We start from the raw sequence: 27,991 nt of genomic DNA, 5'->3' as shown, positions 1-27,991 counted from the left end.
GAATTTGGCTACGATGAAGATGGTCAACCGCCTAGTCCTGGCGCCGAATTAGATCGAGTATTGGCAAAATTTGAAGCAGCAGCCACAAATGAAGTATATTGTTTATTGGAAACTACATATCCAATGAGCTCTCTCCATATAAAAATTGGTCTATCTCCAGCTCGAGATTTTTCACCATCCATCATTCTGTGTAAACATGGTAATTTTAACAGAATCAGTTTAAGCACATTCGAGTGGGAAGCCATAATTAAGTGGTTTAAAGAAAAAATGAGTGATTTTTTCCAAGCAGATCTACCGACTTATGCAGATGAGTATGATCCCATCGAATTTATGTGTGGTGATTTTTGCAAACTAAGACAATTGGTGATGGAAAATGTAAAGTTGCTGACAATCGAGAAATTTGGAGCCGCATTTTATTTGTGGGAAGATGACGTCAACCAAATTATAGAAGCAGACCAGAGCATGATGTCGCATAGAGTGGTGCTGTTAAAGAGTTTACAATTTCACGAATACTATATAAACATTTCAACTTTCATCAAGAACAATTTTGGTGCTATAGACTCTTTACATGGACCAGTTGAAGCCTTCGCAGCATATTGCAATATTTGTCCAAACACTTTGTTAAGTTTAGCTTTAAAGGAATTTGTATATTATTATAAAATTAAAGTTGTAAATGATTTAACTGAATAAATAATATTAATATAAATATGTTGTCTTTTATTTGTAATCTAACATAAATAAATAAAACCAATAAATGTAAGATTACACAAATTTATTATTAAAACTTACATTATAAAATTAATACTATTTTTTATATTTACAAAAACTACAATTTACAAAAACTTTGCGATAAGTGATCTTTTCTTTTTTTGTGATCTTATGAGTAGCCATATACTAAAAGAAGATAATTATTTATGCAAAGAGCATGTACATTGAACGGTCCAGGTAGTATCAAACAAGACATGATCAAATGAATTTTGACACCAATTATCTGCTACATCATACAAATATTTTATGGCATATTCATGATGTTCATCCCAACTAACAACCTGTTCATAGCCATAGCATTTATTTTTTAATTTCAGTACGTTTCGGAAACGTTCATAACAACCAAAACAAAAGTTTAAAGCAATATCATCTGCTACAAATGCAGAATAACGGACACAATACATATTAAATTCTCTTTCTTTATAATGTGATCCACAAAGATGAATTCTTTCTGCTTCACTTTCATGTTTTCTTTGTTCAAAATTCATTTGATCGCATATTTGTATTAGATGCAAATAATCAGATTCATATAATTTTCGAAAGCGATAAATACTATAATTATTACAAATTTCTAAAGTAAGACTCCACGGTAGAGGAGATATTTCAACAAAGTCAGTTATGTCCAAAATATTTTCACAAATAGTTTTTATAGATTGTGTGCGTAGTGTTGGTACCATCCTGCTGTTTTTTTTTTTTCTGCAACAACAAATACATGTTATTCAACAAGATAATGTCCCCACGGAAGCGTATTAAATGATTTTGGTATTAAGTACCTCTTATCATCATAAGGACTTAGAGCCGTTTTGGATTGCTCGATGCTGAATACTGAGTGTTGGTACGACCGAATACATCTTTGGCTCGCGGTTTGAAGTTTGAATTCTTTAAGACATTTTTCATAGTCTTCGTACGTAATTTTATTTCGAACGATGTTATATTTCACTCCTTTTGCTTTTTTCGTTATTCCCAAATTTCCTATGTCACATTCAATTCTCTCTTTGTTTAGTTGTTTTCTTTCTAGACGCTGTCTCTCTTTTTCCCTCTCCTCGTCAGTTATTTGCAGTTTAAATGTGTACATTTTTGATCGTAATCCAATAAAATGTGTAATTATTTTCCCATTTGCCTCGTCCTTCATTAATCCGGGGATTTTTTTATTTAACCTTTCTATTTCGTATGGGTTGTTTTCGGCATAGTCTGAGGTATCGAATTTACTTGGATGCGCCTTTAAAACCTCTCTATATGCATCTGAACATTGCAATTCATAAATAAAGCTATCTGTATCCATGTACAGCAATGAACAGTTTTTCTCTCCCATCGTTGGAAGCATAAAGTTGTAGTGAAAATCATACATACATAATTTGGATATATCGAGGATTGCTGCGCCTATATACAGGGGTTTATTAAAACATACTTCTGATTTCTTAAGTTCGATAGCTACCAAATTTTCGCTAAAGATCGTACGACTGTGAAATCGACTACTCGCAATCAAATTTTTGGCTCCGTACCTTCCATGCCACTTTTTACATAATTTTACAATACGATGACGTCTTATGTTCTCCATGGTCTTGCCGAACACAGCATTATTCATTAATTTGAACAAATTTTTCTCAAAACTGTTGGTGGCTGCCGCCCGTAAATTTGTATTTAACTCGATATACGGTCGCAGCCACGCAGATTGATTAAATTTCAAAACTTTATGTATTTTTGTTAAAATTAACCCGTTGGCTAATGCCTGTTTAAGATTTCTATAATGCATAATATATTTGGTTTTGTGATATAAGGTTGGTATTAACTTTGCTAATTTTGAACCGGGCGGAATGCGGTGTTCGGCAGCAAATGGAAAATCTTTATGTTTGTCGTGTAATTCACGTGGATACTCCAAGTCAACTTGGAAAAAATAGCCCTCCTTTGCAGCATCCTGTATTGACATAATATCTATATGGCCTTCGGGAAGATTACCAACACCAAATTTGGTTACGTCTTCGATCCACTTGAATCCTCCTATTGGTAAAGCTTCACTCATGGCCCAGCCATACAGATTATTTACATCTAAATAGAGGATGTACTTAGAGGGCCGTGTGGGATCATACGACGAAATGTATTTGTTGTTGGCCTCCGAATATCTGTTGCTACAAACAGATATCCCACCTCTTATGGCTTTTTCCATAAACAAGATCATATCTACATCTTTTAGCAATTCTAATTTACATTGTGTGTATCTCAACATACAATCCCAAGTGTATCCTGGCATAGTATAATACCATGCTGGATCTAATTTATATGTGTCTCGACATTTTTGTCGAAACTGCTCAAACACATCAGCCAACAGCAGAATATCTGTTTTTAAATACAAATCGCTGTATTCCCCCAAATTTTTACAATTAAATTTCTGCCAAACATTTTGGGCATGAGCATACTTCTCTTCACTAATGTATTCATTATTTAACTTATTATAAAAATGGTTAATTGTGGGTAAAGAAGTTTCATTCAATTTTTCCAAACTATCAATATAATCGTAACAAAATACTCCTTTACAAGTTAACAAATTAAATGTATCATTATCTACTTGACTAAATTCTCGTTTTAAAATCTTCTTTTCTGATATATCTAAAAGAGATGCCAATTCATCGAGTGAAGCTCCCATAAATCTAAGTGAATCAATAAATCGTAATTTAATTTGATGTTCGTCAGATTGTAATGTAAATGAAATATATTTTTCTTTATTAATGGGAAGTAAGCTCAAGTGCCCATGCTTGCAAAGATCTATAATCATAAAATGCGAGTCGTAGCCACTAAAATTATGAAATACGATTGGGACGACAAACAATTTTTTAAAGTTTAAATTACATGCTTGGTGCGCAAATCCCCGTACTTGTCCCGTAAAATGATCGTGATCTACAACAATTGTATCTGTAGCCATAAAGCGTTTGCCACAAATATGGCACAAAGTTGCCATATTTGTGTTGGGCTTTTCGACCATAGGTACAATTGTCTTTATTTTGGAATTTACAAATGTGGAAATTTCGGCCATTTCTTTTGCGAACCACTCCATGCAATTTTCACCTCTATAGCTATTAAAATAAGATAAACTATCATCGTAAGCACATTTCAAATAATAACCTGCACTAAAAGGTACATGTTTCTGATATTTTGCTGTTTTACTCACTGTGACATTGGAATCTGTAAAATTATGTAATTGGCATTCAAAATCGGCATAAACTATAAACGGAGTTGTTTGTTTGTATGTAAAATTGCGAAAAGCCACATGATCGTATTTAGGAACAGTCATTCTGCATTTATTCACATCTGAACATATTTCTTCGTGCTCTGCTAGTTTGCTTTCACTGCTAAAATAGTTCAAACATCTATCACATATATATTTTTTATATGTGTCTTTGTTTAATTGCGATTTTACTAATTTTCCCAAATCTTTAATCCAACAATAATGAAGGCGTATTTCAGTCTGATCGTCATCTTCTGGAAGAACATCGTAATCGTTTAATTTTGGAAAATATTTATCTTGTACTAGCAGCAAATTAACATGCTTTTCCATCTTTTGCGGTGTCAGTCTGGCAGGTATTACTTCGTAAAATTGTTTGTCCTTAACTACATTTAATTCTAAGACAAAAACATTAACTGATATGGCGTTTAATTTTTCGAATTTTGAAATTTGGTTTAATGGCATTGGGCTTTCTAATTTATCCGTTTGCAAAACAGTAGAATAATGTGGATATTTCGAAACTCTTCCAGCATGTTCATGTTTGTTAACAGGATACAGAGCGCTAACTATTGACCAATAAAAGCAGGCCTGATCGAAATTATGCACATTAATGCACGCTCGTTTTTTCTGAATCTCTATTGGCAAGTCAATGAACGATGAACCGTTTCCTATTTCTACTTTATTAATATTAACTTCTAATGAGATTACTTTAGACAGAGCAGCACCCGAATCTTTTTCTGCAAATTCAGACAGCTTTGTAAAAATTTTATCCTTAACATTTTCACTAAACCAAAGATGTAAATCGGTCGATGTGTCTATAATAGCATTTTTAGTGTTAAAATATTTTAAATCTAAACTTTCGGTATCACTCGATTTTTTAATGAATTCGCCGCAAAATGTAGTATTGACTTTAAGAATTCTATTTGTTTTTAAAATAATTTTAATTTTTCTACTAACAATAATATAACAATCATTTAGGAACTGTGTTAAGTCCTTATGCACTAAATTAACTATAACTCCAGTTTTAATTCGACTAGCAAAACACGAAATAACATTTTCCCATTTAACTCTATTGCGTAATTTTGAATTCAGCCCCAACCCAACGTACTTATTATTGAAATTTAAAATAATTTGTCTAAAATGCTTAAAATGTCCTATGTAAGTTTGCAATTTTCTAACTGTTCCTACGGATAGTCTATTGTTTTTAATTACTTTACTACATCTAAAAATTTGACTATTTAACCGTCTTGTCCAAACTTTACGATCTCTTTCAGTGAATTTATCGAAAATTATTTTACTAAGCTTTTTAATAATGTGCATCAAATCATCAGACTGTTTAATCACTTGTTTTATATGCATGATGGCTACTCACACACAAAATAAGAAGAAAAAATCACTCACCTCTCTAATCTAATTTTCTACTATTCTAAATGATTGGGCTGGATGTTTTCCTGCTGCAACCGTTCCCTCGTATATTATTGAGTATTTCTGATTGGAAAAGTACTCCAAATATGGGCTGTAGACTTCTGTCACTCGCTCTGGTAGAAACGTGACGCTCTCTGCTAGCTCCAGCAAAACAGCTTGTCCAAATTTACTTTTCACTATCTTTGCCGATAGTATTTTCTGTGGCGTATTAAGTGGCAACTCGTTTAGTTTTATTGCCGGTTTTCTCTCTGCAATACACGAGGATGCATTTAATTTGGTTAGATCCATCTAAAATACAAGCAACCATTTTAAGAAAAATACTATGTGAAATCGAAATACACAAGAAACAAGAAAACAATTCTTATACAAATAGCAGTCGTGAACTGTTTTAAAGCATACACAATGATAAAAAGGACATAATAAATATATAAAAAGACAAACACCGCTTACCTTTATCAGATATCTGTAAGTCACTGCACACCGTCTTGACTACTGCGAACTTGTTGTTGTTGTTGTATGTTTGTGATGCGAACTGTGACACCGTATGCGCTCCTCGGTCTTTTAAAGAACAGAGCAGCATATCGCCCCACGCGAGCCCAAGTTGCGTCAACCTAATGCGCCTACGGTACCATCAACTGATTCGTTTCATTGATAAGCAACACCTTGTGTTCTAGAAATGCTCATATTTATATATTTATTTTTATTTCTTTAACTAATTTTTATGGTATACAATAAATAGATATTGCGGTAAGCGAATCGTTGTTATCAATTTAGAATTTTGTTAATGTGGTTGCTGTTATCATCATACATTTTACAAAATGTAGCAACTGCGGTTTTCTTTCCGGTGTACTTGTTTTTCCAATGATTAAAATAAAATTTGTTATCACACTTGTTTACGTGTTTTGAATTATGCGGTACCGCGTTATCACGAGGCTTCATCCTGTTTGCTAACAAATGCACTATTTTAACATATTATTATATTTTAAATATTTCAGTATATAATTCTGTTTTTGTGAATTTTGTATAAATAACTATAGTACCAATTTTTGGAAATTAGTATAAATCAAGATGCTGGTCTGTTTACATGTCTTATTGTTGCTCTCTGTATCTGTGTGCGCACAGAATAGCACTCTGGAGTATGCTAGTTCTTTTCTTAAACGTTTCGGATATCTAAATACATCCAATAATGCTCTTTCTAGTATAGATATGGTTCTAGTTGCCTTTCAGGAAAAATACAATCTCCCTGTGACTGGAACATTAAATAATGATACTATAAATATGATGATGAATAAGCCTCGATGTTCTGTTGGCGACAATAACTATGCCATTCGTTCGAAGTGGAATAAAACGACTTTACGCTGGTATTTCCCTCAGGCTATTAGTAATCCCGATTATATAAATCTTGCTGCAGAAGCTTTCGCTAGATGGGAGACAATATCTAATTTAAAGTTTAAACAAGTAATAATACCTTCTCCGAGGCCTGATATTACTATAACTGTGGTACCAGATACTCATAATTTTCGAGCAAGTTGTCAAGGAACCTCTAAATGTTCATTTAATTTCGATGGTCCTGGAAAAGTATTGGCTCACGCATACTTTCCAAGCGCACACGGAGAGTGTACCGAAATTCATCTTGATGCTAATGAACGGTGGTATGTAGGAAATGGCAGCGCTCCCAATGGTGAAGTCAATTTTTTGGCTGTCCTAATGCATGAAATTGGTCATTCTCTCGGACTAGCACACAGTACTATTGATTCGTCTATTATGTATCCTTGGTATCAACAAGATGTACCACCTTTTGGTGATGATGATAAAAAGGCAATGAGTAATCTATATGGACCAAAAACAACACCCTCTTACATACCAACAACAACACCAGTTACGCTAGCACAAACACCACTTTCGCACAACAAGAACCATATGTCGAAAACATCTACCATCAAACACAGGACCTCTTTGCCAACAACAACAACGACCACACCTGCAATACAAAACATATTATGTCTAATTCCGTATCCAGATTTCATGTTTCTAGCTACTTCTCCTCAGTTTCCAAATTATAGAATGTACGTTGGATATGGTCCGTATATATGGAAGTTTGATTTAAATGAAATGCGCCTTCCAAAACATCCCGAATTAATTACCGATTATCTCCCTAAAGAGTTGAGGTCTACGCACGTTTCACATGTTTTTCAGAATTCCGAGGGACACTTAGTAACTATACGCAATAATCAGTATTACGCTGCATCTTTCCCCAATTTAAAACTTCAAAAACGTTTTATGTTTCCTTCTATACCTGCGAGAACCAAAATAAATGCATTATTTCAAACAAACAGCGGTCAAACGTATTTATTATACAATGATGATTCTTATATTGAATTTAATGAAGCTGGAGATGTCTTAAACCGTGGACCCATGAATTATCTCTTACCCGGACTACCAGATACAATAACATCAGCATTCCGCTATACTGATGGGTTTATTTACTTTTTTCAGAACAACACCTATTATAAGTACAGCGAATACACACGTAAAGTTGTAGCAGCAGGAACGTTTAGCTGGGAACTTTTTGGGATACCCTGCCCCAACGACGGGCTATTAAAACAATTAAGAACTTTGTTAAACAAAATTGTAACTATATACGAATAAAAATGCTCCGTTTATGATGATGTTGTTTTTATTTAAATTCCATTACTCTGTATGTATGTTAAGCAACGTCCTGCGTTGAATGTCACATAACTGTCACGTTCTACGTCGAATGTCACGTCCTGCGTCGAATGTCACGTTCTACGTCGGATGTCACGTTCTACGTCGAATGTCGCGTTCTACGTCGGATGTCACGTTCTATTAGGCACTGTATGGACAAGAAGAAGAAGAATGTTCATACTGATCGTTGACATGGCTTCTGTGTGTCACCTACGCTTTCATTTGACACCTCATACGTCAAAATCATGCCAATAGCAACAAAGATACATTCTAGCGCCCATTTGGCAATGCTGCCATCTTTGTTTTTTGTGTCCCCGTCTCCTCCCCGTTCCAACGAGCCCTCGTACGTCACGATTGGACCAATAGAACCAAAGATATGACGTAATGACCTTTTGGCATGCTCCGATGCGCACGGCACATACTGCGTTCAACCCCATTTTTCATCCCCTTTCCAACGAGCCCTCGTACGTCATCCTACGTTAAGCCGTTCGGCATTTGCAACCGGGGGTTGCGATTTTAGGGGATGCGATTTAGGGGATGGCCCCAGACACAGGTAGTCTATCTACTTATATATATATATATATATATATTAGTTGTTTCAGGTTTTTCAATCAAGAAAATAAAAGATTATGTTATATTGGAACCTCAATACAGGGGACAGAAACGTTAAGGAAAATTATATTTTAATAAGTTGTGGATTACTCCTAAAGAAATATTTTAATAATAAGTTTTGTATACTCTCTTTTAAAAAGACAACAAACTGTATTCCTCTAGTAGAAAGAATAAAAAACACAAATTGTAACATGGATCAACTTAGTCTATTGCTATATACAAATGTAATCTCTCCTCCATGGACAACTCGCCTACTGACCATTGACCTAACACTAAAAGTATCCCAAATCATATACAAACTTCTCGATAATTAAACATATTTTTGCATAAATCATATCCCGTTGCCCCAACTACTTACAAATCTTTACCGACGCCTCTAAAACCCCAGATGGACATACTGCTGCTTACTATTCTGATGAAGAAAACTCCTACAGCATACATTTACTTACAAATTGTAGTATACTCACAGGGGAGACCACAGCTATATTAAAAGCCTTAACTTTTTTCAAAACGAGTAACACGGAAGAAGTGCGTCATCATTACAGATCCACTTAATGCGTTATTGAAATTAAAGCAAATTTATACAACAAATCCCATTATACAAGCAATAAAAAATGAATTAGAAACACTTCATTTCATGAGAAAGGACACAACTTTTATTTGGGTACCATCGCACACTGGAATCTAGAGAAATGAAAAAGCAGATCAACTAGCAACTACAAGCCGTATCAACTTAGAAGATACTACAAAAATTACAAAATATCTTTATAGTGGCATGAAACATCTGATTAAAGATCATTGCAATAACATTTGGCAAAATTACTGGGAAAATTCAGCAACCAAATTAAACCCAATATGCCCAAAGGTGAACAGCCCTTTGAATAACCCCACAAGTAGACGAGATCAAGTAATTATAAACCGTTTAAGAATTAGTCATACTGCTGTCACACACAAAATTTTTAATCAATAAAGATCCACCACCAATTTGCAATAACTGCTTCACTTCATTGACAGTAAAACACTTCCTGCTTGACTGCCCATGTTTCAAAGAAGAATGCATGGAATTTCAGACAACCTCAAATCCATCCTGACAGATAAAAATTTAAATGTATTAAATTATTTAAGAGTTATGAAATTGTATTATACCATTTAATGTACATAATCGTATTAAAACTATTGTGTTTGTCATCCCACTAATAACCCTGCGTGGTTGATGTGGCAAAAGTGTTTTAAATAAAAAAAAAGTTTTGTATACACTAGATTTTACTTCAGTTTGTATGTGTTTTTTTTTGCAATACGGTACTGTTTAGGTACGCTGAAATTCTTGTGGTTGTTGTGGCTTATTCTTCTGATTCGTCTCATTATCGGCATAAGTTGAAAACATTCCTTGGTTTATATTTATCCTGTGTCGATGCAGGATCACTCGTATTGTAGCATAATAAAAAGAGCAATATTGAAAATGGTAATGGCGATTAGTTGTTAGTCTGTAGTCATTCGAACAAGGCGACGCGAAGGGTACCGTTGATCAGAAACGGGTCAAACATCTCGATAGTGGTTAGTATATAAAGCAGAAATATTTCGAGTCGCGGCTCACATTAAAATGAGGCGCCGCCTTTTGTTTTTGTTTGTGTTTGGTGTCGTTGTGGAATCTGCTCTAGGTCGGACACCTCTCCAAGGTGAGTGGGTACTATCTTAATTTTATCTTAGGAATTCCAAAAAAATATCGATGTCATTTCAGGATGAATAAAATTAATATGCAATTCTTCTAACTAATTAAGTTGATTTAAAACCAGTTATCAATTATATATTTGACAAATTATTTTTTTAACCACAGTTATTTAACTGTTCACATAGGTAATTACTATTTTTATTTAGAATTAACCACAATTTCAGTTGAAAATACGTTTATTTTGACGTTTCAATTTCCACTTCGGAAATTATTCCTAAAATACAAATTAAAAGATTATTTTGATTCAATGATTAATTGTAGCAGGTACGAGGTCTTTCTTTTCTTATTCATTGTTATAAGTTCTAACTCTCTATTTATGATGTTTAATACTTATCGATTCGTAATGTGTTATGTTCATGATATTCTGAACATTCTGCGATAAAGACACATTTCAAAGGCTTCTAACCGTCTTATGGTATTTAATTTTAATGGCCAGGCTTCAACTTCTTACAGAAGGACTGACCAACGTAGCATTTAATAACTCTAATTCTGATGTCTAAGCTTATGTGTGTGAGAGAGAGAGAGAGAGAATATGGCAGGAAGCAGGTTCATTAGCCACATATTTTTATTTGGTATTTTTTTAGCATATTTGATTTTCTTTATATCTATAACTAATGCATTTAAATGGCAATATTTATTTTTTTCAAATAGTCAATCAGTAATTTAATTATTCTCATATCATGGAAACTTGGTAAATACCCTATACTAATTGGAAAACATACTTATTCTTGTTATAGACTGTAATATAATTGGTCTATATATCTCGTTAATTTTTAATTCCAGGAAAATATGATTCAAATCTCTAATAGAAACAGTATCACAAAAGCAAACTGGTGAATTCACTATTCCTAATTTATGTAGATGTACCGCATATTTTCCGTGTGGAGTTTTTAATTTCACAATAGTAGAAATATCCCGCTCCCGAAAATATAATTTTTTTGACATTCTTGAAATATTGTTTCATTGTTTTTTCCCATATTTTATATATTCTACCTTCTATACAGGGTGGTCCTTAAGTAATTGTACAAAAAGAAACAGTAGATTCTACACTTTAAAATATTACGATTTAAGCCAAATTGCTTTAAAAAAATGTTGATATTATGAAAGAAACAGGGTGTTAAAGTGCAAATTTAAAATTTTATTTTTCGCTATAACTTTCATGTTTGTAAACATTTATGCATACAAATTTACAACTGGGTACTTTTAAATATGAGAAATTATAATTTGATGCACACTTTGATGTAGCTGATAGAGGGCGCCACATATGCCACGTATGTGGCATAAATTTGCACTTAACTTTTTTGTTCTTTGAGTTACCTGTATTTGTGATAAAAAATATTAAAGACACATTATTTTAACAAAAAAAAAGGTATACCTGTTAATAACTTCAAAACTCAACAGTTTACGAGATAATCGCATTTTACAAATCAGCTGCATAATTCTGATTTAAGACAATTACTCCAGGCAACGAAGGAAAAATAGGCAAAAACATTAACAAAACTAAATTTTGGTATAAAATACCTTTAACTAAAGTTAATAGTTAACGAAATATTAAATAAAATCAATATATCAGCAGGATAATTAATAATAGGATTTGACAAAAAATAGAATAATAGGATTTTACATCAAACATTTTACGTTTTATGTTAAATTAAAGTCAGAATCAAAACAATTTGTTTACAAACCAAATTAAGAAATAGTTAAACTAAATAACATAACTTTTTGTCAAAGTAAGTGTTTGATATGTCCACCAATTCATTTGTCAATATATTCCATAAAAGATCGTCTCATATTAAATAGCATCATTGGTTCTAAAGAAACTGCTGCAGTGTTTATTTCTTCCCATAGTTGGTTGGAAATGTTTATGGGATTCTTATAGACACGTTGTTTTAATACTCCCAATACACCAAAATCAACCGGATTAAATTCTGGGCTACGTGGTGGCTATAATGTATAATGGATGAATATATTCTTTTGGATACATATCCAAATCTTATGGTATATTATGGAACTACATCTTATTTGTCGCAGAGGTTAAATAATGAAATAAACTGTGATGTATCTCATTCATTGGCTACTTATACACACACGGAATAAACTATCGATGACATTACTTATTTATATGATTACGTTACAGCTTACGAGTAGAATTACATCTCGAACAAATGGACTATTATGACTAACTAATGAACTAATATTATGCTGAATCTTATTCATGCTGAATTATCTTTCTTAATATCAACATTTTATTAAAGCAAGTTGGCTTAAATCATAATATTTTAAAGTGAAGAATCTACGGTTTCTGTTTGTACAATTACTTAAGGCCACCCTGTATATATTTTATATATTCTAAGTATCTGAATTTGTGAACTTGTTCTCATTCAGTGTTATTTTCGACAATTTTCATTGGTTTTTCTAATCAGCATTACTTTAGTTTTTTGAAGATTTACTGTCAGTCCCATAGCTTAACTTGCATTATTAACTCTGTCTAGTATTATTTGTCTAGTATTATTGAAACCCTCCAGAAAACCCGATAATATGCATAGGTGACGATCGCATAAAACGCGTGAAAACTTTTAAATACCTTGGCACCACAATCAATGACCAATCGGATCCACAACAAGAGATAAAAACCCGAATACAAATGGCAAGACAAGCTTTTGTGAAATTCAGACCGCTTCTATGTAATCAAAACCTACATTTCGAAATACGCTACACAATGGTCAAGTGCTACATATGGTCCATCTTGCTTTATGGCATGGAAACGTGGACTTTGAAAAAAACATCTATCAACAAACTTGAAGCATTTGAAATGTGGTCATTAAGAAGAATGATGCGCATACCTTGGGTGGATAGAGTTCGAAACGATGACGTCCTTAAGAGAGCCGGCGTGGAAAGAGAACTCTTTAAATTAATTAAAAAACGCAAGATTGGTTACCTTGGGCACATATTGAGAGGAGCAAAATATGAAATACCTCAGTTAATCCTACAAGGGAAGATCGAAGGTAGGAGAGGAGCCGGCCGAAAACAATTATCCTGGTTAAGAAATATTAAAGAATGGACAGGAATACATAATACAGGCGAGCTGTGTCACGCCGCCAAGAACAGAATTCTAGTAATGAGATAGTCGCCTACGCACTTTGGTGTATGGCATGTTAAGAAGAAGAAGAAGTATTATTTGTAAGTCTTCCATTTTTTCTGCTATCAGAACGGTATCGTCTGCATACATGATATTGTTAATATACCGTTGTGCTTGTTTGAATATGCATTCAGAGTACAAGTTAAAGAAAAATGGAGACATAACACAGCTTTGTCGGACACCTATTTGTATACAGACGGTTGGAATATTTTCAGGTTGCTTCTTGGTTCTAATAAAGGTTTTAAATAATGCGGAGATCTTTTCCGTTTAGCTTCATTTTCCATAGTTCATACAACAATTTTTCATGCTGGACTCTAGACTCTATCAAAAGTCTTCTGGTAGTCGATGAAACAAAGATATAGTTTTTTCTGGTAATCCAGGAATTTTTGAATACGTGTTTGAGTCGCAAACAGCGCCCTCTTGTTCTCAAGGCCTTTCTAAATCCGAACTAAATCACGTATGTTTATTTCACATTTTTTATCAAACTGGGTTTACTTGGTATAGCTATGAATTCTGAGTTAGGCCATTCCTTTGGTATTACTCCAATTTCATATATGTTGTTAAAAAAATTTGTTAATAGTTTTATGATATTATCATCTAGTTTTATTACATCTACTTCTATTTCGTGTGGTCCACAAGGTTTCCAATTATTTGCACATTGTATCGCATGTTTGCCTCTACGTCTAGGATTGGGGGTCCTTCAATTCAGGGGGTTGCAATTATTCAGGTCTGTCATCCGAAATGGATTTTTCGATAAATTCCTCTCATACTTGAATTTGTTCTCTTCTTTCTATAATTTTTTTTTGTCAGCTAGAGTAGGTATATTATGTTTCTTGTTATTATTGGAGGTTTTTTTAAATTTTTTGTAGAGGTTGAATATATATCATGTTTATTCTCTAGGTTTTCTATTTCGTCACACATTTCATTTATCCACTTTTCTTTTGCTGCTTTTATTTTTGAAGCTATTGTTTTTTGGATTTTTTATATAGATGTGGGTTGTTTTGTGTTTTTCTCTCTAACATGAGTTTAAAAATATCTTCTGTCATCCATTTTTTCCGTTTGTTACTTTTCGTATTCGTAAGTTCTTCTCTTTGTACTTCAACTATGGTATTTTTATGGTTTGCCTTATATTTTCTATTTCTTCGTCTTCTGTTATGACTGTTTTTTTCAGGTCTTCATTAAGTTTGGTGGCTACTTTTTCTTTATTAGCTTCGTTTCGAAGTATTTGAATATTACACTTCTTTGGTTTGGGTTTGACTAGATTGCGGTCTGATCCTACGTCCATATCTGGGTAGGTTTTTGCACTCTGGATACTTGATTTATCGCTATCATTAATCAAAGCAAAATGAATTTTATTCCTTAAAATCTTTTGATTATTGTCTTGGGGTGATTTCCATGTATAGATTCGCCTGGGAGGTGGTTTAAAGCAGGTTTTTGATACCACATATTCCTGTTCTTGACAAAATTGTATCAGACGATCACCCTGTCATTGCGTGTGCCTAATCCGTATCCTCCAGTGATATCGCCTACTTTTTCACATCCATTGATCCCGTTTCTCGTTTAAGCTTCAAAATCTTGCTTACTACCCCCTGACTCACTCCACACGTTCTTGCGATTTCTGTTTGTGACACAGAAGTGTGCTTATTTAACATGATAATCTTTTGACGCTTCATAGGCGTAACATCCATGATGGAATTAAACGAAACAAACTCACTGATTACCGAAAACAACACAAAATTGTACAAAACAACACAAACTTAGTGGGAAATGTTCTAAAACACCCTTAAATAAAAGGCAGAGAAAAGTAAGGTTATGTTTTCAACGCTTGATCAGTTGTAAATGTGTGGACAGTGTTGCAACTGTAAATATTGAAAAATGTCTCAATGATTCCATTAATTCGCACAATACTGCATATTATGGCGATTCTTCCTTCTGCATTATTACAATGTAAGACATTTTCCTGAATCCGTTGTATCCGCATATACATTATTAGTTATTATATTTATCTCACTCTGATCATTAGAAATGCAAATAGAGTGGTTTTTTATTACGTTAATAATTTTAATAGATTTTGGTCTTATTAATACTTCCATTCGCCATCTTGTTAACTATTTAAATTCTATATTGTTTATTCCGACGGATATTTGAATCCAAACAAGAATGTTGACTCATTAACCACCGTTATTCTTAAGATTTAAAAACTTATATTTTTAGTTCCATCGTTCGAAGTTCGAGAAGAAAATGGATTTCCACTTAATCTTGAGCCAGTATTCGTTGACGAAGCCAAATATGATGTAAAAAATATCGATGATGGTATAGATCAAGACAACAGCGACATTAACTCGGAAGTTTTCCCACAAGGCAGAATATCATACAGCGGAAACCAATTGTGGAAAGCTACTATAGATGACGTGGACAAAATTAGAGTGGTAGCCAATCTCAGAGATGGTCATCGTAAGTAAATATTTTTTAGCTTTCACTTTTATCGTTGTGATTACACAAAAAAGTTCGGTAGAAAATCTATTATTATTAATGCAAAAAGTTGATTATTTATTGCTCGGTCAATTATCATTTTGCAAAATTTCAAACGAAAATTAATGGCAATGTTATCAATTGAATCTTAACGGATCGAACATTTTTTATTTAACTAAAAATCGATAGACTACTTGCTTGTTAATACTAGATATAGGAATAGTGAAATATCTATGAACAATATGAAATATCATAATCTCACTAAAATTAATAAAATAGTAAATATCTTGAACAAAAAGAATAGTCTTGAGAAAATACAGGTAAAAGATCTAAAAACAATGCAACAAGAGAAAAACTGGTTGCAGAAATAAATAAAAATTTAGATAAAATAAGAAATATATATAGACAATACCCCGAAAATAGGAGGCATCCATAGAGCTAGAGGCAGCTGCAACAACACCATCATGAGAGCAATAAAAGAAATCAATAAACAAGAAAAAATACAATACATAATACAAAAAAAACACCAAAAAATACAAAATATAACGCAAATGCGAAATGCTAAATCGATTTACAGAAGAGTACAAAGAAACAGAAGAGCTAGAAAACACAACACATGGAATTTAAACTAGACATTGACAAAAATTGATCACATCTTAATAGATTTAAGACATGGAACAGACGTAATGACCTGTAGAAGTTTTAGAGGCGCAAACATAGACTCAGATCATTGCCATAGTGATCTCAACATTAGGGGCTAGAATTTCAAACACCAGTAAAGAAAATAAAATGGATAGAAACAAGCTAAGGAATCAAAATGTAAATAAAAAAGACCAGACAGATATAGACTCCTACTGGACCTGAATAAAAGAAGACATTGAAGCAGTAGCTAAAGATAAAATAGGAACAGAAAATTGTGCCCGTCAAAATCATTGGTTTGACAATGAATGCAAGAATGCAACAGAAGAAAAAAATGAAGCCCACAGAAAGATGCTTACCCGACGAACTAGAACAACTATAGAGAATTACCAAACAAAGAGAAGAGAAGAGGATACACAAAAGAAAAAAAATGAAATCACTTAAATAAGGAAATTAAATATATAGAAAACCTCAATAGAGAGAAAGAATTCATAGCATTATATAAGAAAGTTAACATCAACCGAAAAGAATTCAAGGCAACCACAAGACAACGCTGAAGTCAGAATGGCGACCTATTAACAACAAGGAAAGACGTATTGAATAGATGGGTGGAATACTTTAACCAGGCACTTAATATAGAGGAAGAAGAAGAAAACCTGAAAGACGAGAGTGATGAGGTAAGGGGAACAGACGAGAGGCACAACCAACGATTTTTGAACTAGTTCCAGTCAAAAAACTAGCCAAAAACAAATCACCCGGAATAGATAATCTCCCAGCTGAACTATATAAATAAGGTGGCCACGATACCATAATGGCGTTAAATCAACTTATAAAAGAAATACGAACACAGAAATCCCTTCCCAATGATTGGAATATTGGAATACTTTGCACCATTCACAAAAAAGGAGATATCTTTGAATGATCTAACCACAGAGGAATTACGCTTCGAAATGCAGAGCATAAAATATTTTCCACAGTACTGTATCACCGTATGGCACCATATGCAGAACGGACAGTAGGAAAATAACAGGCTGGTTTCAGAGGTGGTAAATCAACAATTCATCAGATTGCAACTCTGAAACAAATTTAAGAAAAAACATTATGGAATATGGCATTGATACTCATCACATTTTTATAGAATACTAAGCAGACTCTGTGAATAGAAGAGAAATGTCCAAAGCAATGAAGGAGCTAGGAATACCAAATCAGTTGGTAAATTTAACAAAACTAACTCTTGAAAAATTGAATGTAGAGTACGAATTCAGGGGGAACTGTCTAACCCTTTTAAAACAAATAAAGGGCTGCGCCAAGGAGACCCTCTCTCCTGTATACTGTTCAATCTGGGTCTAGAAAAAGTAATAAGTATGTCACAAATTACAAGCATTTGTTCAATATATAATAAATCAGTGTTTGCCTATGCTGATGATATCAATATTGTTGGTAGAACGGAAAACGCTATACGAGAGGCGTATGTAGCATTAAAAGAATTAACTAGAAAAATGCGTTTAATAATAAACACCAACAAAACGAAAATAAGCACGCAACCACAAATCCTACAACCACTTGTTATAGAAAACGACGTGATCGACGCAGTGAACGAATTTGTATATCGGGGAGCGCTGAAAGTAATACTACCGTAGAGATAACCCGCATAAATTGCACGGCCAACAGATGCTATTTTGGGCTCAATCTCCTCCTTAAATCCACAATTATATCGAGAAATACAAAAATAAAACACTACAAAACAATACGCCCAGTCCTAAGATATGGTTCATAGACCTGGACTCTAACAAAAAGTCATGAAAACATGTTTTCGACGAAAGGATGTTTCGAAATAAAAGTACTAAGGCGAATTTATGGAGCAGTGAATGACAATGAAGTGTGGAGAAGACGATACAACTTCGAACTTTATAGAATATACCAGGAACCAGATATCGTAAAACATATTAAGATAGAACGTCTGAGGTGGATAGGGCATATAATGCGGATGGAACAAAATGACCCGACTAGAAAAAAAATCTCCTTGATTTTGATAGACCCATTGATGATGAAGACATAAGAAATATGGGAATACGTGCTTGATGGAGGAAGGCGATGGATAAGGACGACCGAAGAGAAATTCTTGATGAGGCTAGAACCCACGCAGGGTTGTATAGCCAGAATGATGATGATGTGACAAAAATTTGAGTAAAAACAAAACAAACTTCGTAGTTATTTATTATTTAAAGACAACTGTATTGTAAGTAATATTGAAGGTAAAATTAAAAATTGGAAAAAATATATTGAAGATATATTTGGACACAATTGAAAAGAAATAAAAAGAGAAAATCAAAATAAAAAAACAGGTCCAGATATCACAAAATCAAAGATTCAATAAGCTTTGCGATGTTTTAAAACTGATAACTGAGAGATATATACATAGAAACCTTAAAATATTTCTTCAAAAGCAATTATATTTCGCTTAAGTCCTAACCTAATTTTTCGAGTACGTTCCCTTAAAAAATGTAATCTTTTATCATCGACCTAGTATCTTAATAATTATAATGTTCATCATTCAAATTATATAATTTAAGGATCATCTGACCTCATTATGTGGCTAGTTCCAAATACTTTATATACGTTTTTCACTGATGATGATCTGATAGGATCGAAAACGTTCTGAAACTTTTGTAAATCCATTTTGGATGATTTTTAAAAATTTTAATAATAAAATTTTATAGCATTTTACAAAAAGAAGTTTTTACTTCATTGAAAGTTTCATTATTTATTTATTGTACTTTTTAGATATTTCGATGTGGGGAGGCAATAGAACTAGTCTCGACTTTCTAGTAAAGCCGAATTCTTTAGATACGGTGAAAGATACTTTAAAGAGCAAACATATCAACTATGACGTAGTAATACAAGATCTACAAAAAGCTATTGACGAAGAAAATCCACCCCACTTAGAAGAATCTGAAGACAGACAGGGTAAGTTTAGTAATAAAATTATGTATGTTTGAATGTATGAATCATATCAGTGCTTCATGTGACACAATGGAATTTTATTAATTTATCGCTGAGTCGCCGAATAATAGCGATATTCTTTCATAACACACTGTCCTTCCATTAAACTTTAGCCAGAAGTCCTATGTCAACGAAACCTAACAAAGTATCCTTACTTACTGAGATTTTAAGTATCTCTTCTGTTTACTGAAATTTTGATGTCTTTCCATATTTTGGTCATCTTCCCTATAGATATCTTTGCTAGAGTCATCTACGTTTTATCTCCTCTTGAAGTATCCCTGTGCTCGTGATCAAAGATCCTAGATACAAGTATGACTTTAAAAACATCAAACCAGTCAATACTTATTGGTCATTTGTTATGTGTAGATCATTGTTGTGTTCACTATCCACTACCATGATTTTTGTCTTCGATATGTTGAACTGCTGACGAAATATTTGACTTACATTTTCAACCAGTCCTATGAGATGAATTAAATCTTCTTGACTGTTCGCAAGAAGGGTTGTTTCGTCCGAAAAACGTAGATTGTTTATTGTTCGGGCATTTATTCAGATGAAAGTTTCCCATCTTTCAAGCGCTCTCCTTATATGTTCTACTTAATAGGTCTTGGCTTCCAAAAAGTTGGTTATTTGTCTCCATTTTTTCCGACCCCTTGCTTTTTCTCTCCAATCTCTCACGCTTATTTCTGATAAATCTTGCTTTACTGTTTCCAAACATTTCTTCTATGGACGTCCTCTGCTTTTCCCCATTTCTGCCTCCTTCAGTATTCGTTTAACATTTCGGCGTTCATATGATGTGACCAAACCGTCTAGCTCTTTAAGCTCGTATTTTTACCGTAATTATCCATACATCCTCAGTATTTTTGAATTTGTTCGTTTTCTCCAAATATTCTCTGTCGCCTATATTGCTCCGAAAATTTTTCTTTTCTAGATCTCCACTTCCTTTTCCAAGTGACCAAGCCAGCTAGCTCTTTGGACTCGTATTTTCGCCGTCATTTTTGTTTTTCGATCACCTTATCATTCGTGTATGCTATGTACTGTTCCTTGCTATTGAAAATTGTTCTGCTTGTGCTCATTTGTGCTTGTTTGAAACCTTTATGAACTGTCAACTGTCTTAAAAAGCTTTCTTCCAACGTTACCCTATATCTCGTGTTCCTAAGCCTTATGTTTTTGTGGTATTTCTAATCTTCTCATGCCATCATATAGCATCCCCCGTTTATAGAGTCGTAGGTCTTTCTAAAATCTATAAACAACATAATGTAATCCTAAGTTTTGTTTTTTAACCTTGGATAATTTTGTTTTTATATTACATTAATATTTTCCTAATAATTTTTGCAAGTAGTTGATAGACCACTTCTAATAGTGCTATACCTGTATAGTTTTCGCATTCCATTTTGTCGCCTTTTTTGAAGATCGAGTAGATAAGAGCGCTATTCTATAATTCTATAATTAGATCTAATATTAGATATATTCATTATATAATTACATAATATTTATCATACATAATTTTTAATAGTTGATGCTTTGATATCCAAAATATATCTTGAGAAATAAATCATTAAAATAGTACCAAAATTTTAGGTCATCGTCTAACATGGAGAGCTTATCATAAGATACCTGATATTCATAGATTTCTCGACTACTTAGGTGAAACATATCCAGATCTCTGTACAGTGAGAACTATTGGACACTCAGTCCAAGGACGACCTATTAAGGTAATTAAAGATATAGCTGAGAGACCGTATTGAGGTAGGCCATTAATAAAGCCCGACACTATGTACAACAGTTTACAAGCCCACTTGCACATTTTAGAATGGGGCTCTAAAACCGTTATTAATTTCTAAAAAAAAACTTAAACCTACTAAAATTTGAATAGTTTGAATAAAATAGTATAAAGATGGTAACAGATGAAAGATTAGAAGATCTAGACGCCTCAATCTAATCTAAACTTTTTATTTTAGTTAATAAAAATCTCTAACGGAAATTCATCCAACAAAGCCGTATGGATAGATGGAGGTGTTCACGCTAGAGAATGGATTTCACCTGCAGTCACAACCTATATTATCAACTATCTAGTAGCCAGTTTTGAGAAGGAGCCAACGTACATGCAGAATATAGACTGGTATATAACGCCATTGGTGAACCCCGATGGTTACGATTATACTCATAACGTCGACAGACTTTGGAGAAAGAACAGAGCGAGATCTGGACAATGTGCGGGGACGGATCTAAACAGGAACTTTGGGTAAGATCGCTGAACTTCTTTTATACAAATTGTGTCTGTGTAAGGACACAAACCTTAGGTTGCACTATATAGAGTCATCAAAAAAACTGATCGCAGTACTGAGCTGTAGTAAGCTATATAATAGAAATAACGCAGGTTGGGGCTTTAGCCACTTACACAGACTGACATATACATAACCTAACATTTTGTTTACAATAGTTATAATAAAAATTTAAATGCAATATTTTTATAAGATAACGATAATAACATAAATATAACGGACTGACATTACTCATGATTTGTAAAATGGTTAAAATGCGGCATTTAAATGTAAAATCCACAATCTACTGAATTACGATTTTGTTCGATAGCTCGTTATAAATACATCATGCATTTATAGTTATTATTCACACCTAAACCTCGGGAAGGATGAAGTGAAATTATTTATTAACAGGACAAACGTAGGATTCCATCCATCCATCCATCCAATGGCGCTACAGCCCAAATCGGGCCTTGGCCTCCTTCAACAGGCTTCTCCAACCATCTCTATTTACCGCTGTTCTTTTCCATGAACGCGTTCCCAGGCAGTTCCTGGCATCCTCATCGACTTCATCTTCCCATCTCTTTTTAGGTCTTCCAACAGGTCTTTTTCCCTGCATTCTTGCATTTAATAATTTTCTGGGGATTCTATTCTCATGCATGCGGACCACGTGCCCTGCCCATCGTAATCTCTGCAGTTTAGTATGTTGTGCTAGAGGTGGTTCGCTATATTGCTCGTATATTTCTCTATTGTACCTAATTCGCCAGTTGTTGTTTTCACTTATTGGGCCCAGGATCCTACGTAATATTTTTCTTTCAAACACATCTAATGCATTGGCAGATTTCTGTGTCACCACCCATGTTTCGCAACCATAACTTACTATGGGCCTGATTATTGTTTTATAGACCCGGAGTTTTGTGTTCCGGTGTACGTCTCGCGATTTGAATATGTGGCCCATCGCGAAATAGGCCTTATTTGCCAGCACAAGCCTTCTATTTATTTCCGGTTCTTCTTCATTGCTTGCGACCAGATCCATTCCTAGGTATGTGAATCTATTTACATGTTCTATATCGTCAATAAAGTGTTGTTGCACCGGTCTATTTGATCTGGTTTGTATGAGTAGTTTTGTTTTATTTGTATTTATTGCTAGCCCTACTGCTTCTGCACTCTGTTTCAACTCAACGTAGGTTTCTTCCGCTGCATTCATTGTTCTGCTCATTATGTTTATGTCATCTGCGTATGCTGCTAATTGGGTAGACTTGTTTGTAAGTATGTTATTTCCGCTCACCGTCAACCGTCTAATTACATATTCCAGAACAAGATTAAAGAGCGTTGGAGCTAGTCCGTCGCCTTGTTTCAGTCCTTGCGTTATCGTAAACGCATCAGTGATCTGTCCCTGAATACATACCTGTGCTTCTGTTTCTGTCATTGTCATTTGCACTAGTCGTATTAATTTTGATGGTATGCCAAATTCTTTCAGTATATTAGGTAGAATTGTTCTATCTATTGAATCATAGGCTTGTTTAAAATCTACAAAGAGATTGTAAACGTCCATGTCATATTTCCATGCTTTGGCTAGTATTTGTTTAACTGTAAATAGTTGGTCAATGGTAGATCTATTTTGCCTAAACCCTGCTTGATATTCCCCGATGATTTTTTCCGTGAGAGGTTGTAGTCTTCGATTAATGATGTTTGTGAGTATTTTGTATCCCGAACAAAGTAAAGAGATGCCTCTATAATTCTGACACAACAGTTTGTCTCCTTTTTTATGAGGGGCTTATTAGGGGCTTTAGCCACTTACACAGACTGACATATACATAACCTAACATTTTGTTTACAATAGTTATAATAAAAATTTAAATGCAATATTTTTATAAGATAACGATAATAACATAAATATAACGGACTGGCATTACTCATGATTTGTAAAATGGTTGAAATGCGGCATTTAAATGTAAAATCCACAATCTACTGAATTACGATTTTGTTCGATAGCTCGTTATAAATACATCATGCATTTATAGTTATTATTCACACCTAAACCTCGGGAAGGATGAAGTGAAATTATTTATTAACAGGACAAACGTAGGATTACATTTTATTTATTCAAAGAAAAAATATACAGAGTAACAAAACAGATCCCTTCACTTTTTTGTTTTAACAATCCAAATAACAAGTAACTTTGCTTTGATATTTAGTTCATCGTCACTTCCTGAATTTTAATGGATATCATACCATAGGTTAACATTACGAAATTAGAAAAAGGAAAGATCACGTGTCGATAAACCCGGCCCATTAGATAGAGATGCAGAGACTACTTTGCGTCAGTTTTCTCTGTCGCACTGGGGGAACGCGACTTTATTGCAGCAGTCAGTCTATCTTGTATTACGAGCCCTGACAACTATACAGTGCTAGTCAAAAATCCGTTCCCCTCCTCGTATCTTTTGAACGGTTATTATTATAATAGTGAAATTCGGAAGAAGGTAATAAACCGACGTAGGCTTCTCAACTAGTCATAACAGGTGACGTAATAGTGACAGATGAGGTTACAGCGCCACTGTGACAAATAATTTTAAATGGGACCTTATGGCAAGTGATACCTCGTTTGAAAGGTATTGAAAATACCTATTCAGTCATAATAATTTTGTTTAAGTTTAAGCCCATTTTGATTAATAAATTAAATAAATACTAAAATTGTAGCTTCTCATTTAATTAATAAATATTTAACAACCAGTTCTTATAGTAAGTGTTCAAAATGTGCTCCATTTACTTTCTGACCTAATGCATCCTATTTCTAAACTCTTGCCATACTCGTTCAAATGTGTCGGGGGAAATTGCCCTACATTCTTCAACAATTCGTTGTTTCAAAATGTCAATACTGTCGGCTGTTGTAGTGTAAACTTTAGATTTCAAGTAGCCCCACAGAATAAAACCTAATGGTGTGAGGTCTGGTGACCGAACTGGCCATTCTATCGTACCTCGTCGTCCAATCCATCTACCACGATATTCCTTATCTAGGTAACGTCTTACTGCACCATAATGGTGTGCAGGAGCACCATCTTGTTGAAACGTTATTTCCAAGTTGCCGAATTCATCTGGATTATCCTCCAGAATTTCAAGTATTAACGGTTCAATTGCATTTTGTAATATCTCCAGGTACACTTCATCGGTTAAGTTAGAAATTAAAAAAAAAAAAAAGTTAGTATTTAGAAAAACAGGCTCAACTATTGGTTTCCCAAAATACCTGCCTAAACATTTTTTTTTTTGAAATTGAGTATGTGTTTCTTATGTTACTTGGACTGTAGAAGAAGTAGGATTCACTACCATTTCTGAAATGACAATTTTTTTGTCATCACTAATTGTTGGTCGACCAAATCGTTTGACATCTTGAACACTACCTGTTTGCTTAAACTTCCGAAGAAGCTTCCTCAAATAAGCTCTCGATGTAGGGCTACCTTTCATTAAAAATACGTTCCTCTGCATGGAAATTATTTCCACATTCACCAATTATAAACACAGCTGCTACTTTGTCGGCTACAGTACGTACCATTCTGCCTTTGTAAAAATTTAAACGTCTCGGTAAACAATAATTAAACTAAATATAAACTAAGAACAACTAACTAAAAACAACTTGACTAAACTAAGCAGAAACAGAAACTAAATATTGAGCTATAGCATTTTTCATATAAAAATGCTTGCACGTCACAATTTATATAAAGTGACGTCACTTATATTTAAAATTTCCAGAACGTCAACCATAGAGTTCAAATTTTCCTAACACAGCTAATAATACATAGGCGTCAACATGGTGTAATAATTAGAAAAATAAAATCATCATTATATTGGAAATTTTAGAATTATATTGATTAAATAACCAAAAACATTTGTTATTATTAATAATATAAATTTTATGAAATACGTCTTTAAGTCTAATATTCCACAAAATAATAATTTTAATTAAATAAATTAGACAATTGTACGCAACTGATACAGGAATACTTCAAATTTTATTGACAGTTCAGCGTGTGGCAAAAGTGTATAAAGTGTTGTCGCTTTTTAGAGTAAGAATTTTGTTTATGTTTTGATTTCTTGCACAATTTGATCATAATATAATATATATTAATAAATTGTATTTATAAATACATATTAAATTTAGATTAATAGTAATTACTATTTAAATGGGAATAAGCCACAATTAAAGGTTAAAGTACGTTTATTGACGTTTCAATTTCCACTTCGGAAATCGTTCTCAAAATACAAAACCGAAAAACCGTTATGGGCCCAGCGTTATTCAAAATTTTCGGAGATTGGAAATTCTATACAAGAAACTGGCACATTGTCAAAATTCAATTAAATTTTTACGAAGATGTAGAGGTTTTGTATCTTGAGAACGTTTTCCGAAGTGGAAATTGAAACGTCAATAAACGTACTTTAACCTTTAATTGTGGCTTATTCCCATTTAAATGGTAATTACTTTAAAATGCCACAAGAAAATAGCTTCAGAACAATATTAGATTAATAGTTTTAAAAACTAATTATTGTTGTGTATTGTGATTGTGTTATGGCAAAACAAATAAATAGTCTGTAGAAAGCTGATAAGCATTCATATAAGATAGATTATTTTGAACAAGAAATAATGACGGGACGTTTTTACTATTAAAGCCCTAAAAGAGGTAAGTTTAAAATTTAGAATATATAATTTTGTAATAAAATGTTTTCTAATGGATTTTAGTGTATTGCAGTAGTCTTAAAACTAAGTGTATTTACTGTTAATATAATAGTTTGACAATTGGTTGACATTTTAAAAATTCCTCACTTACTAACTATTCTGATGTTTTGGCAACGCTATGCGGTTCTAACGTCGTAAATCTTGAATGACGTGCACGCATTTTTATATGAAAAATGCTATATAAACGCTTTTGTAAACTAAAAACAATTAGAGAATTGACAAACGTCAGTAAGCCACCACTTGGGGGCTTACTGTAAACATAAGCAAAACAGAATATTTAAAAATTGGAGGAAATACCACAGATCTGAGGCTTGAAAACGCAGTTATAAAAGGCTGCAACCAGTATAAATATCTAGGAAGCATCATATCAGCAGATGGCAGAGTTAAGATAGATGTACAAAACCGAATAACCCAAGGGAAAAAATGCATCCGAATACTGAATTCATTACTGTGGTCTAATAAAATAAAGATGCATACCAAACTTCGCGTATACAGAGCAATTGTAGAACCAATTACCACATATGGTGCTGAATGTTGGACGATGACAAAGAAAGAACGAGATAAAATAGACGTTGTGGAAATGGATTATCTTAGAAGGTCATGTCGAGTATCGAGAATGGAAAGAATCAGGAATGAGGAAATAGGAAACCGTACAGGAATTAGAGATACTCTTTCAGATAGAATACAAGGAAGGCAATTACAATGGTATGGTCACGTGATGAGAATGGAGGAGGAGCGGTGGCCAAAGAAAGCCTTAATGTATGTTCCGCCAGAAAGAAGGAAAAGGGAAAGACCACCAAATTCCTGGAGAAGAGAAATTACAAAAACAATGCAATCTAGAGGCTTAGAAGAGGGAGATTGGAGAGATAGGAAAAGATGGAGGCTGAAATGCGGGAAGCGGCAATCGCCGTAGGACCCCCGTTAAATGATGATGACAAACGTCAAATTTTTTGACAAATAACCAAAGTCGGACGTTGGAATTTTTATTAATTAAATGCCAAACTGGAATTCGTCAAAATTATCTTAAATCCAAAACAAAATTAGTATGATTGAATAGGTATATTAAAATAATTTTAGTTTCGCATTTAATTAGTAAATATTCTAACATTCACCTCTTTTTGATTGTCAAAAAAGTTGACGTTGACGTAAAAACAATTAGAGAATAGAAAAATGTCAACTTTTTGACAAGTAACCAGAGGCGGAGGTTTTATTATTTATTAGTTAAATGGGAAACTACAATTTTAGTATTTATTTAATTTATTCATCAAAATGAGCTTAAACTGAAATAAAA

The 27,991-nt window shown here is 33.5% G+C and overlaps 3 protein-coding genes across 3 annotated transcripts in view; 1 reads left to right on the top strand and 2 right to left on the bottom strand.

Annotated features, from left to right (window-relative positions):
• LOC140437312 (uncharacterized) overlaps positions 1-27,991 on the bottom strand; it is a 98,242-nt gene that overhangs the window by 43,365 nt on the left and 26,886 nt on the right. The gene's annotated exons all lie outside the window — the stretch shown is intronic.
• On the bottom strand, positions 24-5,935 carry LOC140437911 (uncharacterized). Its single transcript, XM_072527701.1, has 3 exons — positions 5,861-5,935; positions 1,926-5,698; positions 24-186 (listed from the first exon to the last, which is right to left on the bottom strand). The coding sequence occupies exons 2-3, from the start codon at positions 5,342-5,344 to the stop codon at positions 24-26; spliced, it is 3,582 nt and encodes a 1,193-aa protein (XP_072383802.1). The 5' UTR covers positions 5,345-5,698; positions 5,861-5,935.
• Positions 10,128-27,991, top strand: part of LOC140437311 (carboxypeptidase B-like) — a 31,350-nt gene continuing 13,486 nt past the window's right edge. Inside the window, exons 1-5 of the mRNA XM_072526770.1 lie at positions 10,128-10,404; positions 15,811-16,050; positions 19,492-19,674; positions 21,289-21,422; positions 21,669-21,952. Of these exons, the coding sequence (XP_072382871.1) occupies positions 10,329-10,404; positions 15,811-16,050; positions 19,492-19,674; positions 21,289-21,422; positions 21,669-21,952 (917 nt within the window). The 5' untranslated portion in view covers positions 10,128-10,328. The remainder of the gene's footprint in view (positions 10,405-15,810; positions 16,051-19,491; positions 19,675-21,288; positions 21,423-21,668; positions 21,953-27,991) is intronic.

The sequence above is a fragment of the Diabrotica undecimpunctata genome, chromosome 3, assembly GCF_040954645.1.
Source record: "Diabrotica undecimpunctata isolate CICGRU chromosome 3, icDiaUnde3, whole genome shotgun sequence".
NCBI classification, from domain to species: Eukaryota; Metazoa; Arthropoda; class Insecta; order Coleoptera; family Chrysomelidae; genus Diabrotica; species Diabrotica undecimpunctata.
The sequence above is the reverse complement of the archived record's forward strand: the minus strand, read 5'-3'. Positions and strand labels throughout refer to the sequence as shown.

Excerpts from the sequence above, each read along its gene's own strand:
- LOC140437911 (XM_072527701.1), bottom strand. The coding sequence starts at position 5,344 with ATGCATATAAAACAAGTGATTAAACAGTCTGATGATTTGATGCACATT. Across the intron at positions 187-1,925 it reads AACCCATACGAAATAGAAAG|AATGATGGATGGTGAAAAAT; the intron begins GTTAAATAAAAA and ends ATGTTTACACAG.